The following is a 13,701-nucleotide window of genomic DNA, read 5'->3' as shown; positions in this document are numbered from 1 at the left end:
ATAGAGGCTTGTTAACAAGTAGAATCTAAAGGCTTCTGTTGTCCATTATGCAACTAATGAACTGGAAAATTGACCTATAGAGTGTATGAAAAATAATATTTTTTTCTGTGTCCTTGTTTGACCTACTGCAGTGGTTACATATGTGTCCTAACTGGCTTGTCTGAGTGTTTCTGTTTAACACAAGTCCAGAGGGAACTGGGAACACACATTTATATCTCAGCTGGAGCATGGCTTAGATGTTTAAGGATTTTTTTCTTTAGTGTACATTTTTATGCTTTCACAGCCCTTGGTAGTGATTAGCATCTGTTCCCTAAGTTTGTTTCTGTCTATTTGGGGAAGTCATTTGGTTTTTGTTTGGTTAATGCAGATGAATACTATATACAGAGGCAAGAGGAAAAAAGGGAAAAAAAAGACAGAATTCTTTAAGCATGTAAGAATGTGCATCAAGAATTTCAAAGACTCTTCAAACAGATGTATAGGGGTGGGGAAACAGCAAATTTGAAGCCTTTCAACTGTGACATTTTCTTCTAATGAAGAACAGCTTGAAAGCTGTAATTTTGAGAGTGTTGCAGTATTTTGAAGTCAGACACTTAGCACATTTTTAAAATAGTGGTGGGATTTAAATGGTTTTTTCCATCTTAAGTGGAATTAAGCATTTTTGGTTATCATCTTATCTTGATAGTTTTGGGTCTGAGAATGAACACCAGAGCATTTAAAATGCAGATGGGCGACGGCAGCATCTCTTTTTTGTGCTTTATCTCCATTGTTTTCATGATATATGGAGGTTTTTTTTGTCATTTTAAACAGAAACAGTGAATTTTCTATTTCTAGTTATTCACAAATGACCTTAAATTAATTCTTTATTTTTATATTTTGCAGTACATTTTTGTACCTGAAATTCCTGGTGGTGTGGGCACTTGTCCTCCTAGCAGATTTTGTCCTGGAGTTCAGATTTGAATACCTGTGGCCATTCTGGCTTTTCATCAGAAGCGTCTATGATTCCTTCAGATACCAGGGACTGGTATGTCTACTAATACATGTTTTCCATGTGTGGGGACCATTCAGCTCTTTAGAGTAGATGTTATTAGCAATACTCAGGTAACTATCTTAGGATTAGCTAATAGGGTCTGTTAACCGAAATTGACCTCTAAACTATTTTGTCTAAACCCATTGATCAAATAGTTACATTTTCTCCTCCTCTTCCATTCCAGTGAAACAGAACAGTGGAGGAAGCAATAATTACTCAGGCTTTTGGAGGGCGGCAACCTAGTCTGGGGATGGCATATTCCCTCCTCTTCCATTTCCCATTGCAACCATAAAGGCCGTTCCTACCTTAAAAAAAAAATTGCTCAGTGCTGCTTTGAAGTGTTTCTGGGTTCCCTGTTGCTAGGTTAGTGATTGGATTCGAGTTAGAGTAGTGTTTCAAACGTTTTGGTCTCAGGGCCCCTTTTCACTCGTAAAAACTATTGAGGACTCCAGAGAGCCTTTGTTAATGTGGCTTATATCTGTCCAGATTTACTGTATTAGAAATTAAAACTGAGAAAAATTTAAAATACACACTTATTAATGCACTTAAACATAATTGCCCATTACACGTTAATAGAAATTACATTTTTAAGTGAAAAATAGCTATATTTTCTAAAAAAAACAGAATATAGAAGAGTGGCTCCATTTTTATAAATCTCTTTAATATTGGCTTAATGGAAGACACCTACATTCTCATATCTGCTTCTGAAGTCAGTCTGTTACTGTATCACATGTCATGTAACTTACAGAAAATTCCACCATATGCATGAGTGAGTGTAAAAAAGGCAGATAACATCTTAGTATTGTTATGAAAATAGTTTTAACCTCAAAGAGCCCTTGGAGGGATCTCAAAGACACCCCAGAAATCCCCAAACCACATTTAGACAGCTGCTGGATTGGAGCAAGCATAGGCCTGGGCTTGTTCCCTTGATTAATGTGTTAATTCTGTTGTGTTATACAGCTACATCTTAAAACTATAACTCTCCCACCCAGGCCTGGTGCTTTGGTCAGAGCAAATCCATGCTTTAAAAAGATGGTTTCGGCTCATGTTCTATTGGCGGTAGTGGTGTCCAGAGGAAAGCTGCATTATTAAAATTATTATTAGTTTGGTGCAATTACTTTTGCACCAACCTAATAGCATCAGTATATTTCTTACTAATATTATGGTTCATCTGTTCTCCAAACAGCCTGTCTTTTAAGAATGAAGCTCTTTAGGAATGGTTTGTGAGGAGAGAGAAGACTTTTCTGTGTTAAAATTCTAGTTTTTTCAGGGCCAGACGTGGTGGTTCATGCCTGTAATCCCAGCACTTTGGGAGGCCAAGGCGGGCGGATCACAAGGTCAGGAGATTGAGACCATCCTAGCTAACATGGTGAAACCGTGTCTCTACTAAAATTACAAAAAATTAGTTGGGTGTGGTGGCAAGTGCCTATAGTCGCAGCTACTCAGGAAGCTGAGGCAGGAGAATCGCTTGAACCCAGGAGGTGGAGGTTGCAGTGAGCCAAGATCGCACCACTGCACTCCAGCTTGGGTGACAGAGCGAGACTCCATCTCAAAAAAGAAAAAAGAAAAAAAAATTCTAGTTCTTTCAGATAACCCACATTTATTTGGAATCCAAACGAATTCACTGTGGTCCCACCTCAGTTCATTCTGATCCAGTTCTTTTTCATGATTTGAGGACCATAAAGTAGTAGTATTCTTTAATGTTAAAGTAACCGTTACTTTTTATATGGTTGATTTTAAATGTTTAAAATTTCCTTTTGTGAATTTGCTCTATAGTTACCAAGCTATCTCTTAGGAGTTTCAGTAATTTTGTCCAACATGTGTTTAACAATGTGTGGTTGAAAATAACAGGTTCTAAGATGTGTCTTTTATTTTGTTTTATTTTTCCCTTTAGGCCTTCTCAGTATTTTTTGTTTGTGTAGCATTCACATCAAATATAATATGCCTGCTGTTCATCCCCATACAGTGGCTTTTTTTTGCTGCTAGCACATATGTATGGGTTCAGTACGTATGGCACACAGGTAAGTCTTAATGATTTCTTAGATGGATAGAACTCTTAGATTCAAATTTTTAAATGTGGTTATTTCTTTGAATACATTATTTAGAGTTGAGTTTAATGTGGACATTTTAAAGTTTTCTTTTCTTAATAGATTATAATATACCTTCAAAAATATATGTCTTTTTTCATTATTTGAATAAAAACTTTAAGCTGTTATGGTTTGATATTTCAATTACAGGCATTGCAGGTACCACCTCTCACTCCGAATATATCTTTAAAAAAAAAAAAATAGTTGGACTGATTTCTATTTAGGTATACTTGAAGACAGCCATGTGCCAAAAAAGAAAAAAAATGTTCATGGAATTTCATCATTGAAAGGAATGTCATTTAGATGAGCCCTTAATTTGGCACAAGAATCCTCACAGCATCCCTGGCACGTGGTGGTTTTACCTCTGATGGAAAACCTACAGTGACAAGGAACTTACCTACCGTTCCTGGTACCCTACTCTTTTTTTTGGGCAGCTATAAAATAAAGTTCTTCCTCATATTAAGCCAGAATTTTCTTCCTTACATTTTGACCCAGTATGTCTTCACTGTTTTTGGGCTCGTTGATTTCTTTTTTAAAAATTTCTATTTTTTTTTTTTTAAGATGGGGTCTCACTATGTTGCCCAGGCTGGACTTGAACTCCTGGGCTCAAATGATCCTCCCACCTCAGCCTCCTAAGTATCCGGACTAAGCCACAGCTTGCTGATTTCTTAGAGGATCTAAAGAGGCTTTCCCAGAAAAATATAAGGGAATGTATAAAACTTTTCCTTAAAATGTCAGGGGGGCCAGGTGCAGTGGCTCATGCCTGTAATCCCAGCACTTTGGGAGGGTGAGGCAGGCAGATCACCTGAGGTCAGGAGTTTGAGACCAACCTGGCCAACATGGTGAAACCCCACCTCTACTAAAAATACAAAAATTATCTGGGTGTGGTGGCACATGCCTGTAATCCCAGCTACTCGGGTGGCCAAGGCAAGAGAATCACTTGAACCTGGGAGACAGAGGTGGTAGTGAGCCGAGACTGTGCCACTGCACTCCAGCCTGGGTGACAGAGCGAGACTCCATCTCAAAAAACACACAAAAAAACAAAACAAAATAAAAAAATATTAAGGGACCTACCAGACCATCCCCTCAATCCCAAACATTGAACCTCTGCATTAGAGCCACACTGAATGAATGTAATCTCCCTTCCAGGTTAACATTTCTTTAGAGATTTAAAGACACTGTCATAACCTCTTAAGTCTTTTCTGTAGGCAAGAACACCTCTGGTTTCATCATCTTTTCCTTATATATTTTAAGCACTTTCACCCTCCTAGTCTGCCTACCTCAGTGGTTCTCTACACTGTTGCAGGTGTGTTCTGACTAGAGTAGAGCTCCCTACTTCTTAGAGCTATACTTCTGTCACTTCAAACTAAGTTCAGATGAGATATTTTGACAGCCTCAGCCCACTGTGAAAGCCAGAGCTTGGTATGCACCAGGATTTGAGGATTGGCTGTCAGAGTCAAATTTGTCTGCAAAGCTACGTGAAACTTGATTCTTGGGCCTAGCTACAACCTGTAGGATTTTGACCAGAAAGGGAACACCAAATAATAATAAAAGCTGTCTGGACCAGTATTCATCCTCTTCTCAGAACTGCTAAGATGATGATGTTGGCCCATGTAGAAGACACAGTTGAGCTGTGTTTTTTAAAGTATCTGCTATGAGCATGATTTTCTCCATGTTTCACACTCTTTCATATCTGACCTGATTTATAAGCTATTATGAAGGTTCTTTAGTCTGCTTTCCTCTAATTAAAGTGATTTTTCTTCTTACCAGTTTTTAATTTTTATTTTCTTATCCTGGGCCTCAGTTTCTAGTGAGCTGCCTTTTACACTCGTCACTCTCCCTAGGTCTCAGCTTCTCTGTTATATAAAGGTGGAGTAATCTAAATAATGGCTAAAGAACCTTCCACCTCAAATATTCTGTGACTCTGATGAACTGTGGCGATTTCTTAAATTTCTTTAGTAATATCTTAGTAGTGGAGAAGAAACTAACCATATAACTATTAATAGAAGCTATTGGAAACTAGTTCAGTGGGTGACCCACAGGGCAGCAGTGTAGCTAATGTCATAAAATGCTACTGGCCCATCTTTAGCCCTAGGCTCAGAAATGCATATTGGAATAGCTAAGTTATGAAATATGTTTTAATTTGGGATGACTAGTGCTTAAACAAACGAAACAAAAAACTGCTCTTATTGGGCTGAAAAATATGAGTGCAATTTCTATAACTTGGGGTAGTTGTTAAAATTTAAAATTATTTCCTGACAATATTAGGAATGGTTGATGAAATTACATATGATTACAAAGAATAATATTGTAGCATAAGCTTTTTTCCTGGTGGTTAAGAGGGGGAAAAAAAAGAATATAAAACTGTATGTACAATATGATTATTATACTTGCTCAAAAATGCTTTCAATGTGATTTTGTTTATTTCATAGATGTGGAATACAGGTATTTTGTCTAATTTTTCTGTTTTTTTCTGTAATGTGCTTATTATGTTTATAATAACCTTATAAATTAATATAGAGAATAGGGCAGATAAATATTTGAAAATGCATTTTGAAATGATTTTGAAAATGCATTGTTCTGTTGGTTGCTGTTCTTCCTCCTACATTGTGAAAATACCTATTTTTGGGCTGGGCACGGTGGCTCACACCTGCAATCCCAGCACTTTGGAAGGCCAAGGCGGGTGGATCATTTGAGTTCAGGAGTTCAAAACCAACTTGGCCAAAATGGCGAAACTCGTCTCTACTAAAAATACAAAAATTAGCCAGGCATGGTGGCGTGTGCCTGTAATCCCAGCTGCTCAGGAGGCTGAGGCAGGAAAATCGCTTGAACCCAGGAGGCAGAGGTTGCAGTGAGCTGAGATCGCACCTGTACTTCACTGCACTCCAGCACTCCACTGCACTCCAGCCTGGGCGACAGAGCGAGACTCTGTCTCAAAGAAAAGGAAAAAAAGTACCTATTTTTGGTATGTTAAGTTCATAAGAATGGTTGAGACCATTAGCTGGCTTCACAGAGCATCCAGTGACAACTTCACTCAGGTACTAGGACTAAGGGAGGTTCTCCTTAGAAGCAGATTTAGTACTGTCTCCGTGAACTTGGGCCCAGTTTGTTTAAACTCTGGGGTTTACTCTTCAACAAAATGAGGAAGTTAGACAAAATGATCTTCCTAGTTTCAAGATACTATGATTTTTCTTTAGTTTCATCCCAAAGATCCTTAGCAAAAAGTTTTCAGGTCACTGATTTTTTCCCCCTCGTGCCCATGTAGTCCACATTCATAAATATCCCGTTATTAGTCATGTCCTGATATAGATGGACCTAGCCTGCAGATTTTGATTCTAAAAGCCAATGGACATTTGCCTTTATTTGCATCTTATTTTGTTGCAGGTTGCTTTTTCCTCCCTTGAAATTTATTTTTAATTACAAAGGGAATATGAGTTTGTGCTTCAGAAAAAAAATTTTTGAACAGTACTTAAGTGTCAGAAACATTTCTTTGTCCTACAACTTGTTCTTACTTAAGGATTATTTTTTTATGTCATTCCATGACAATGCAGATCTTCCTCATTCTTTAGGAAACCTTCAACTATTTGATTATATAGATTTATCATAAACAGTTTCCTGTTGATGAACATTTAAATTCTAAATTTTTGCTATTGCAAATAATATTACGGTAAATTGTTTTTGTTTTTTTTTTTGAGGCGGAGTCTCGCTCTGTTGCCCAGGCTGGAGTGCAGTGGCACAATCTCGGCTCACTGCAACCTCTGCCTCCTGGATTCAAGCAATTACACTGCCTCAGCCTCCCGAGTAACTGGAATTACAGGTGTGCGCCACCATGCCCAGCTAATTTTTGTATTTTTAGTAGAGATGCGGTTTCACCACGTTAGTCAGGCTGGTCTTGAACTCCTGACCTCGTGATCCACCCCCCTCGGCCTCCCAACGTGCTGGGATTACAAGCATGAGCCACCACGCCTGGCCCCACAGTGAATTTTTTTTTTTTTTTTTTGAGATGGAGTTTTGCTCTTGTTGCCCAGGCTGGAGTGCAATGGTGCGATCTCAGCTCACCGCAACCTCTGCCTCCCGAGTTCAAGCGATTCTCCTGCCTTAGCCTCCCAAGTAGCTGGGATTACAGGCGCCTGCCACCACGCCGGGCTAATATTTGTATTATTAGTAGAAACAGGGTTTTGCCATGTTGGCCAGGCTGGTCTTGAATTCCCGACCTCAGGTGATCTGCCCTCCTCAGCCTCCCAAAGTGCTGGGATTACAGGTGTGAGCCAGTGCGCCCAGCCCAGTGAATATTTTTATGTATTTATCTCAAGACTCTTTTATGTTTCTATAGGGTAGATTATTAGAAGTGGAATTTCTGGGCTGGGCGCAGTGGCTCACGCCTGTAATCCCAGCACTTTGGGAGGCCAAGGTGGGCGGATCACGAGGTTAGCAGATGGAGACCATCCTGGCTGACGTGGTGAAACCCTGTCTCTACTAAAAATACAAAAAATTAGCTGGTCGTGGTGGCGGGCGCCTATAGTCCTAGCTATTTGAGAGGTTGAGGCAGGAGAATTGCTTGAACCTGAGAGGCGGAGCTTGCAGTGAGCTGAGATCATGCCACTGCACTCCAGCCTGGGCGACAGAGCGAGACTCCCTCAAAAAAAAAAAAAAAAAAGAAGTGGAATTTCTGGGTAAAAGAAAGGTACAAGTATTTAAATTTAAATATACTGCCAAATTGCTATCTAAAATAGTTGCCCCAATTTATATTATTGCCGAGTATGAAAATGAACCTTTCCCCATACCCTCCCTATGCTATTATCTGTCTTTAAAAATTTTATCTAATAGTTAAGAAAATGGAATCTGATTGGTTTAATTTGTATTTCTCTAATCAGTAGTTAACATCTTTTTCTATGTTTTTTAGCCATCTGTATTTCTTCTTTTGTGACTTATAAATTATTTTCTTTAGTTAACTTTTTATTGATTTGTAGGAGCTCTTTGTATGTCAGGGCTGTGAATCCTTTGTTTTACATACATTGTAAATATTTTTTGCCAGGATGTTTGTCTTTTATTTTTGTCAGTGATTCTGTGGAATCATTTGTCATATAAAAGCTTTCAGTTTGGATCAATTTGCCTTTTAATTTAGTTTAGGTGAAGGTCTTAATGAAAGTTACTGTCATTGAATTAGTCTCCCAAACAATCCATCTGTTAGTTACTATATCGTTTATTAATGCTTGCCTCTCTGCTGCTTTCCCACAGAAAGGGGAGTGTGTTTGCCTACAGTGTCTCTCTGGATCCTCTTTGTTTATATTGAAGCAGCCATTAGATTTAAAGATCTCAAAAACTTTCATGTAGACCTTTGTCGTCCATTTGCTGCTCACTGGTAAGTATTACATAAATGTGTGTGTGTGTGTGTGTGTGTGTGTATATATGTGTGTATGTATATGTGTGTGTGTGTGTGTGTGTGTGTGTGTGTATATATATATATATATATATATTTTTTTTTTTTTTTTTTTTTTAGACGGAGTCTCGCTCTGTCACCCAGGCTGGAATGCAGTGGCACGATCTTGGTTATGCAACCTCTGCCTCCCGGCTTCAAGCGATTTTCCTGCCTCAGCCTCCCAAGTAGCTGGGATTACAGGCACGTGCCACCACACCTGGCTAATTTTTGTATTTTTAGTAGAGGCAGCGTTTCATCATATTGGCCAGGCTGGTCTCGAACTCCTGACCTCAAGTGATCCACCTGCCTCAGCCTCCCAAAGTGCTGGGATTATAGGTGTGAGCCAGTGCACCCAGCCAGTATTATATATATTCTTTATCTATAATTCATTTCACTGTAGAATGTTAAGTTCAACTGTAAATTTATTCTTAGAAATTTTACACGGACCCAGAAAGCAGTACAGCATGGTTGGAAAGAGCATGAGCCCCCCCTTTTCAGGCAGATGAGTGAATCCCAGCTCTGTCCCCTGACAGCTGTGTTGCCTTGTCACTGCCTCTAAGCCATGGTTTTCTTACCTGCCTCACTGGGTCATGGGAAAAAGGAACTGAAGTGATACATGTAAAGTATTCAACTTAATGCCAAGCACGTAGGTATCTGATGAATGTTAGCTATGTTTATTATAATCAGGTAATGATTCCAGAAGGTCTTGATGAAATACGTGGCTAATTCATGAAACTTAAAATAATTTAGAATTTCCTTAGCCTATTTATAAAAGTAAGAGAATATTATTAATAATTTTTGAATGAATATTATTTATCTTTATGACATGTTAATGAGTATTAAGATATTATTCATTTCATCTTAACCATGAAACATTTTTGAAAAATGAGCTTGGTTCTTATTTATATCTATTGTGGAACTTACCACCTAATGTATGTTTCTCCTAAACACACCAATTTTTACTAATATTTATGGCAGAAACCAAAATAAACAGTAATCAACTAAAAAAATACTGTTTCCAGTATTTTTAGTCTTTTTACAAACAAGTAAATTAAATGAACTTGGTCAATAAAACATGTCACTGTAAGTTTGTAGTGAGACCACATTTAGACTAATTATAAACTGATACATTTTCATGTTAGTGAAACTTATATGAGCTTGACAGTGTTTGCAGAGGCTTTGAAATGATGTTAGGCAGGCTCGTAAGTTCAATGAAAATATTTAACTTTCTATCCCAGAGATTAGAGTTCTAAGTACAGCTGGTTTAATTTGGTGATACAAACCAAATGTTGGCACTGATCATATCGGATGCTTATTTAAATGATTCTTGAATTTATGTATGACAGAATTTATATATGACAGAGTGTCTGTGAACCAATCTTGAAGGAATAGCTGGTGACAGTACGCCTCAGGCAGTAAGAAGATTAAGTTAGTCCCCTGAATTTGACCCTGCCTTCTAGTATTGAAAATCAAATAATGTCCTTGTGATTTTTTTTTTTAAACATTTATGTTTACTTTTGGCTACCCATAAAGTCTCTACCCTTTTAATTTTTAAAAGCATACAGGCCAGGCGTGGTGGCTCACACCTGTAATCCCAGCACTTTGGGAGGCCAAGGCGAGCGGATCACGAGGTCAAGAGATCGAGACCATCCTGGCCAACATGGTGAAACCCTGTCTCTACTAAAATTACAAAAATTAGCTGGGCATGGTGGCGCAGTCCTGCAGTCCCAGCTACTCAGGAGGCTGAGGCAGGAGAATCACTTGAACCCGGGAGGCGGAGGTTGCAGTGAGCCGAGATCACGCCACTGCACTCCAGCCTGGGCAACAGAGCGAGACTCCATTTCAAAAAAAAAAAAGGGGGGTACAGGTATCTGCCTAAGTTCTAATGCATAAGGCAGTTCTTCAATATTTCTTCAAAGGCATTAGCCACTGTATCTGACAGTCACTGTGGTGACTCCTTGAATTAATTTGAAGAGTGCCAAAGTCTAATGGGAAGTGTCCTCTTACGGTCTAGCAGTCCTGTTGTTCCTGGGGGTTTTGTTCTGTGTGCCAGTTGCTTCTGATTTCCACAGTAGACATTACATTTATTTGTGTGTCTAGTGAATGCTATTCTCAACTACCATCATCAATTAGAATTTATTTTTAAATTTTAAGCCATAGGTATTCTCATGTGCTTGAGGCACATGTGGTTCATTTTAAACCTACAATTACTGGCTGGATTGTCTTCTTTCTAGTATTGGGTACCCTGTGGTAACTTTGGGCTTTGGCTTCAAAAGTTACGTAAGCTACAAAATGCGGTTAAGGAAGCAAAAAGAAGTACAAAAAGAGAACGAGTTTTACATGCAACTTCTTCAACAAGCTCTCCCTCCAGAGCAACAGATGCTACAGAAGCAAGAAAAAGAGGCCGAGGAAGGTAGGTCTTTACCCTAAAGCTGTTGGCTCAATAGGCTAGTCATTATTTTGTCTCTTGGTAGAATTTTCTTTTCTGGAAAAGTAGCTAGGATTTTTTTTTCTGTCTAATGGTGTTCCTCTTCAGGGTCATTGTTTTATTTGGTCAATGAAATACAGATTGTGAATGAAGTTTTTTACATACTGTCTGAAGACTATGTGTTTAAATACGTTTATTTTATTATTTTAAAGTATATTTATATCTTTTTTATATTTTAATTCTGATTTTTTTTTTAATTTAGTTTTTTGAGACAGGGAGGGTCTCACTCTGTTGCCTAAGCTGGAGTGCAGTGATAACAGTTAGGGCACACTGCAGCCTCAAACTCCTGGGAGCAAAGTAATCCTCCGTCCTTAGCCTCCTGAGCAGCTGCTACCATGGGCACATGCCACCATGCCTGGCTAATTTTTTTAAATTATTTTTTTGTAGAGATGAGGTCTCACTGTGTTATTCAGGCTGGTCTCGAACTCCTGATCTCAAGCAATCTTCCCACCTCCACCTTCTAAAGCACAGGGATTACAGGCATGAACCACTATGCCCAGCCTGTTTTACGTATTTTAAAATATATATTCTCAGCAACAAAATAGTATGGAACTACGTGAACTGGTAATTGAAGCAAGCCAAGAACCAAAGTATAAGCACAATGGAGATGTAGACATGTAGAATTGAACTTTAGAAGCCAGATGTCTTCTGAATAGAGCCAAGATGGATAGGTCGTGTTCTAAATGCTTCATATAATGTAATGCAGATTTTAGATTGAACCATTTCTAATGGAATCTCTCTCATGGGCATTTGACCAATAGAAATAGGTAATTGGCAGTAGCTAGTTTCCATTGGTTTGAAAGTTGAAAGTTTGAGGTCATGTTTTTATTTAATATATTTCAAAATTATCTTTTTGTCTGATGTGGTGCAAAAATATCTCTTCAAGTAGACTTTAATTGGAATGTGTAGACCTGATACACAAAATTCTTTCTGAGTGGTCTGGTAAATGATACAGTCTTCCTTATTACCTCAACACTAGAGTCCAGAAAAAGGATAGATGTCCTGTATCCTAAAATTATTCCTCTTCTTTTGTTTCATTTAACGTCTTTCTTTTCAGTAAAGTTATTAGCAGTTCGTTTACTCCAGGCACTTAAAAAAATATGACTTCTTAGGATCTGCCTTTGTCCTCTCACCTCAGTGATAGGCGAGTTTGATTTGACTAATACACAAAGTGTGACCTAATTATAAAACCCTGATCTTGTTTTCAAGACTAGACCTTTAGTGGCCATCATTTTCATAAATGATGGTAATTTTCTAAATGTGGAGTTTCTCAAATGTATTTGGATTTTCTTCTATTTTTTCCTACATCTTCTAGTAAACTATGAGGATTTGCTTCTTGATTAGCGTATAATGAGTGTGCAAACTAATGTAAATTTCTTAAGCGTAGATAATAGTTTGTTGAATTAATCTGTGTTGTTAAAAAACTAAATATTCCGGTGTGGGCTTTTTGTTTGTTGGTTTGTTTTTGGTATTGTAGCAGCCAAAGGATTACCTGATATGGATTCTTCGATCCTTATACACCACAATGGAGGTATCCCAGCCAACAAAAAACTCTCCACAACTTTGCCAGAGATAGAATACCGAGAAAAAGGGAAAGAAAAGGACAAGGATGCCAAAAAACACAACCTTGGAATAAATAACAACAATATTCTACAACCTGTAGACTCTAAAATACAAGAGATTGAGTATATGGAAAACCATATCAATAGTAAAAGATTAAATAATGATCTTGTGGGAAGTACAGAAAATCTCTTGAAAGAGGACTCATGCACTGCTTCCTCAAAAAATTACAAAAATGCCAGTGGAGTTGTGAACTCCTCACCTCGAAGTCATAGCGCCACAAATGGGAGCATTCCTTCTTCATCTAGTAAAAATGAGAAGAAGCAGAAATGCACTAGCAAGAGCCCAAGTACACACAAGGACTTAATGGAAAACTGTATTCCTAATAACCAGCTAAGCAAACCAGACGCACTGGTCAGGTAAGTGCGCATGCTGCGTCCTTACTAACACTTTCCAGTAAACTTGACATACTCTTGACATACTCCCATATGGGCCTGTAGGGATTGTTTGTAATCAGATATTGTGACTAGTGACATGTGGTGTTTTACATGAGTTTGTTGGCCACCTTGTGTTATTGTGTTGAAGCATTGATTTCAGCTCTTTGCAGTGTTCTGAATAAGGAGTGACACTGATTACTTCCCACATATGACAAATTGACCTGTAACTTGATTCTTCTAGTCGTGTTGTAAGGCACTTCTTTGGTCCTTGTCCTTTTCTGTTTGCATGTCCAAAGTTCTTTTGGCGTAAACACAAAAAGAAGAGTTTGTGCTTGTTCATGCCAATCTCTGTCAAACAGATATACATTGCAGGAGAGGGGTGAGAAAGTTGTCCTTACTACTTTGTGCTTGTTTTGTTTTTCTGTTTGTTTTTCTGCACTTAGAATATGAATTATCCTAGATAACTCTGGGAAAGTTATATTTGAAAAGCAGTCTCTTTCACAAAAATCCATGGACAAACACAGTGTTAGACACAAAGTTTAATTAGGAATGTTCCTTTTCTCATTGTAATTAAAAGAATTATTATTATTTTTTTTTTTGAGATGGAGTCTTGCTCTGTTGCCCAGGCTGGCACGATTTCGGCTCACTGCAACCTCCGCCTCCTGGCTCCAAGTGATTCTCCT

General features: G+C 38.3%; 1 protein-coding gene across 1 annotated transcript in view; it reads left to right on the top strand.

Annotated features, from left to right (window-relative positions):
* Positions 1–13,701, top strand: part of MACO1 (macoilin 1) — a 70,226-nt gene that overhangs the window by 15,317 nt on the left and 41,208 nt on the right. The window contains exons 2-6 of the mRNA XM_054499841.2: positions 880–1,021; positions 2,922–3,048; positions 8,353–8,476; positions 10,768–10,946; positions 12,499–13,000. Coding sequence (XP_054355816.1) covers positions 880–1,021; positions 2,922–3,048; positions 8,353–8,476; positions 10,768–10,946; positions 12,499–13,000 — 1,074 coding nt within the window. The remainder of the gene's footprint in view (positions 1–879; positions 1,022–2,921; positions 3,049–8,352; positions 8,477–10,767; positions 10,947–12,498; positions 13,001–13,701) is intronic.

This window comes from Pongo pygmaeus, chromosome 1, assembly GCF_028885625.2.
Source record: "Pongo pygmaeus isolate AG05252 chromosome 1, NHGRI_mPonPyg2-v2.0_pri, whole genome shotgun sequence".
Classification (NCBI taxonomy): domain Eukaryota; kingdom Metazoa; phylum Chordata; class Mammalia; order Primates; family Hominidae; genus Pongo; species Pongo pygmaeus.
Note: the sequence above shows the minus strand (reverse complement) of the source record. Positions and strands in the feature narration are given on the sequence as shown.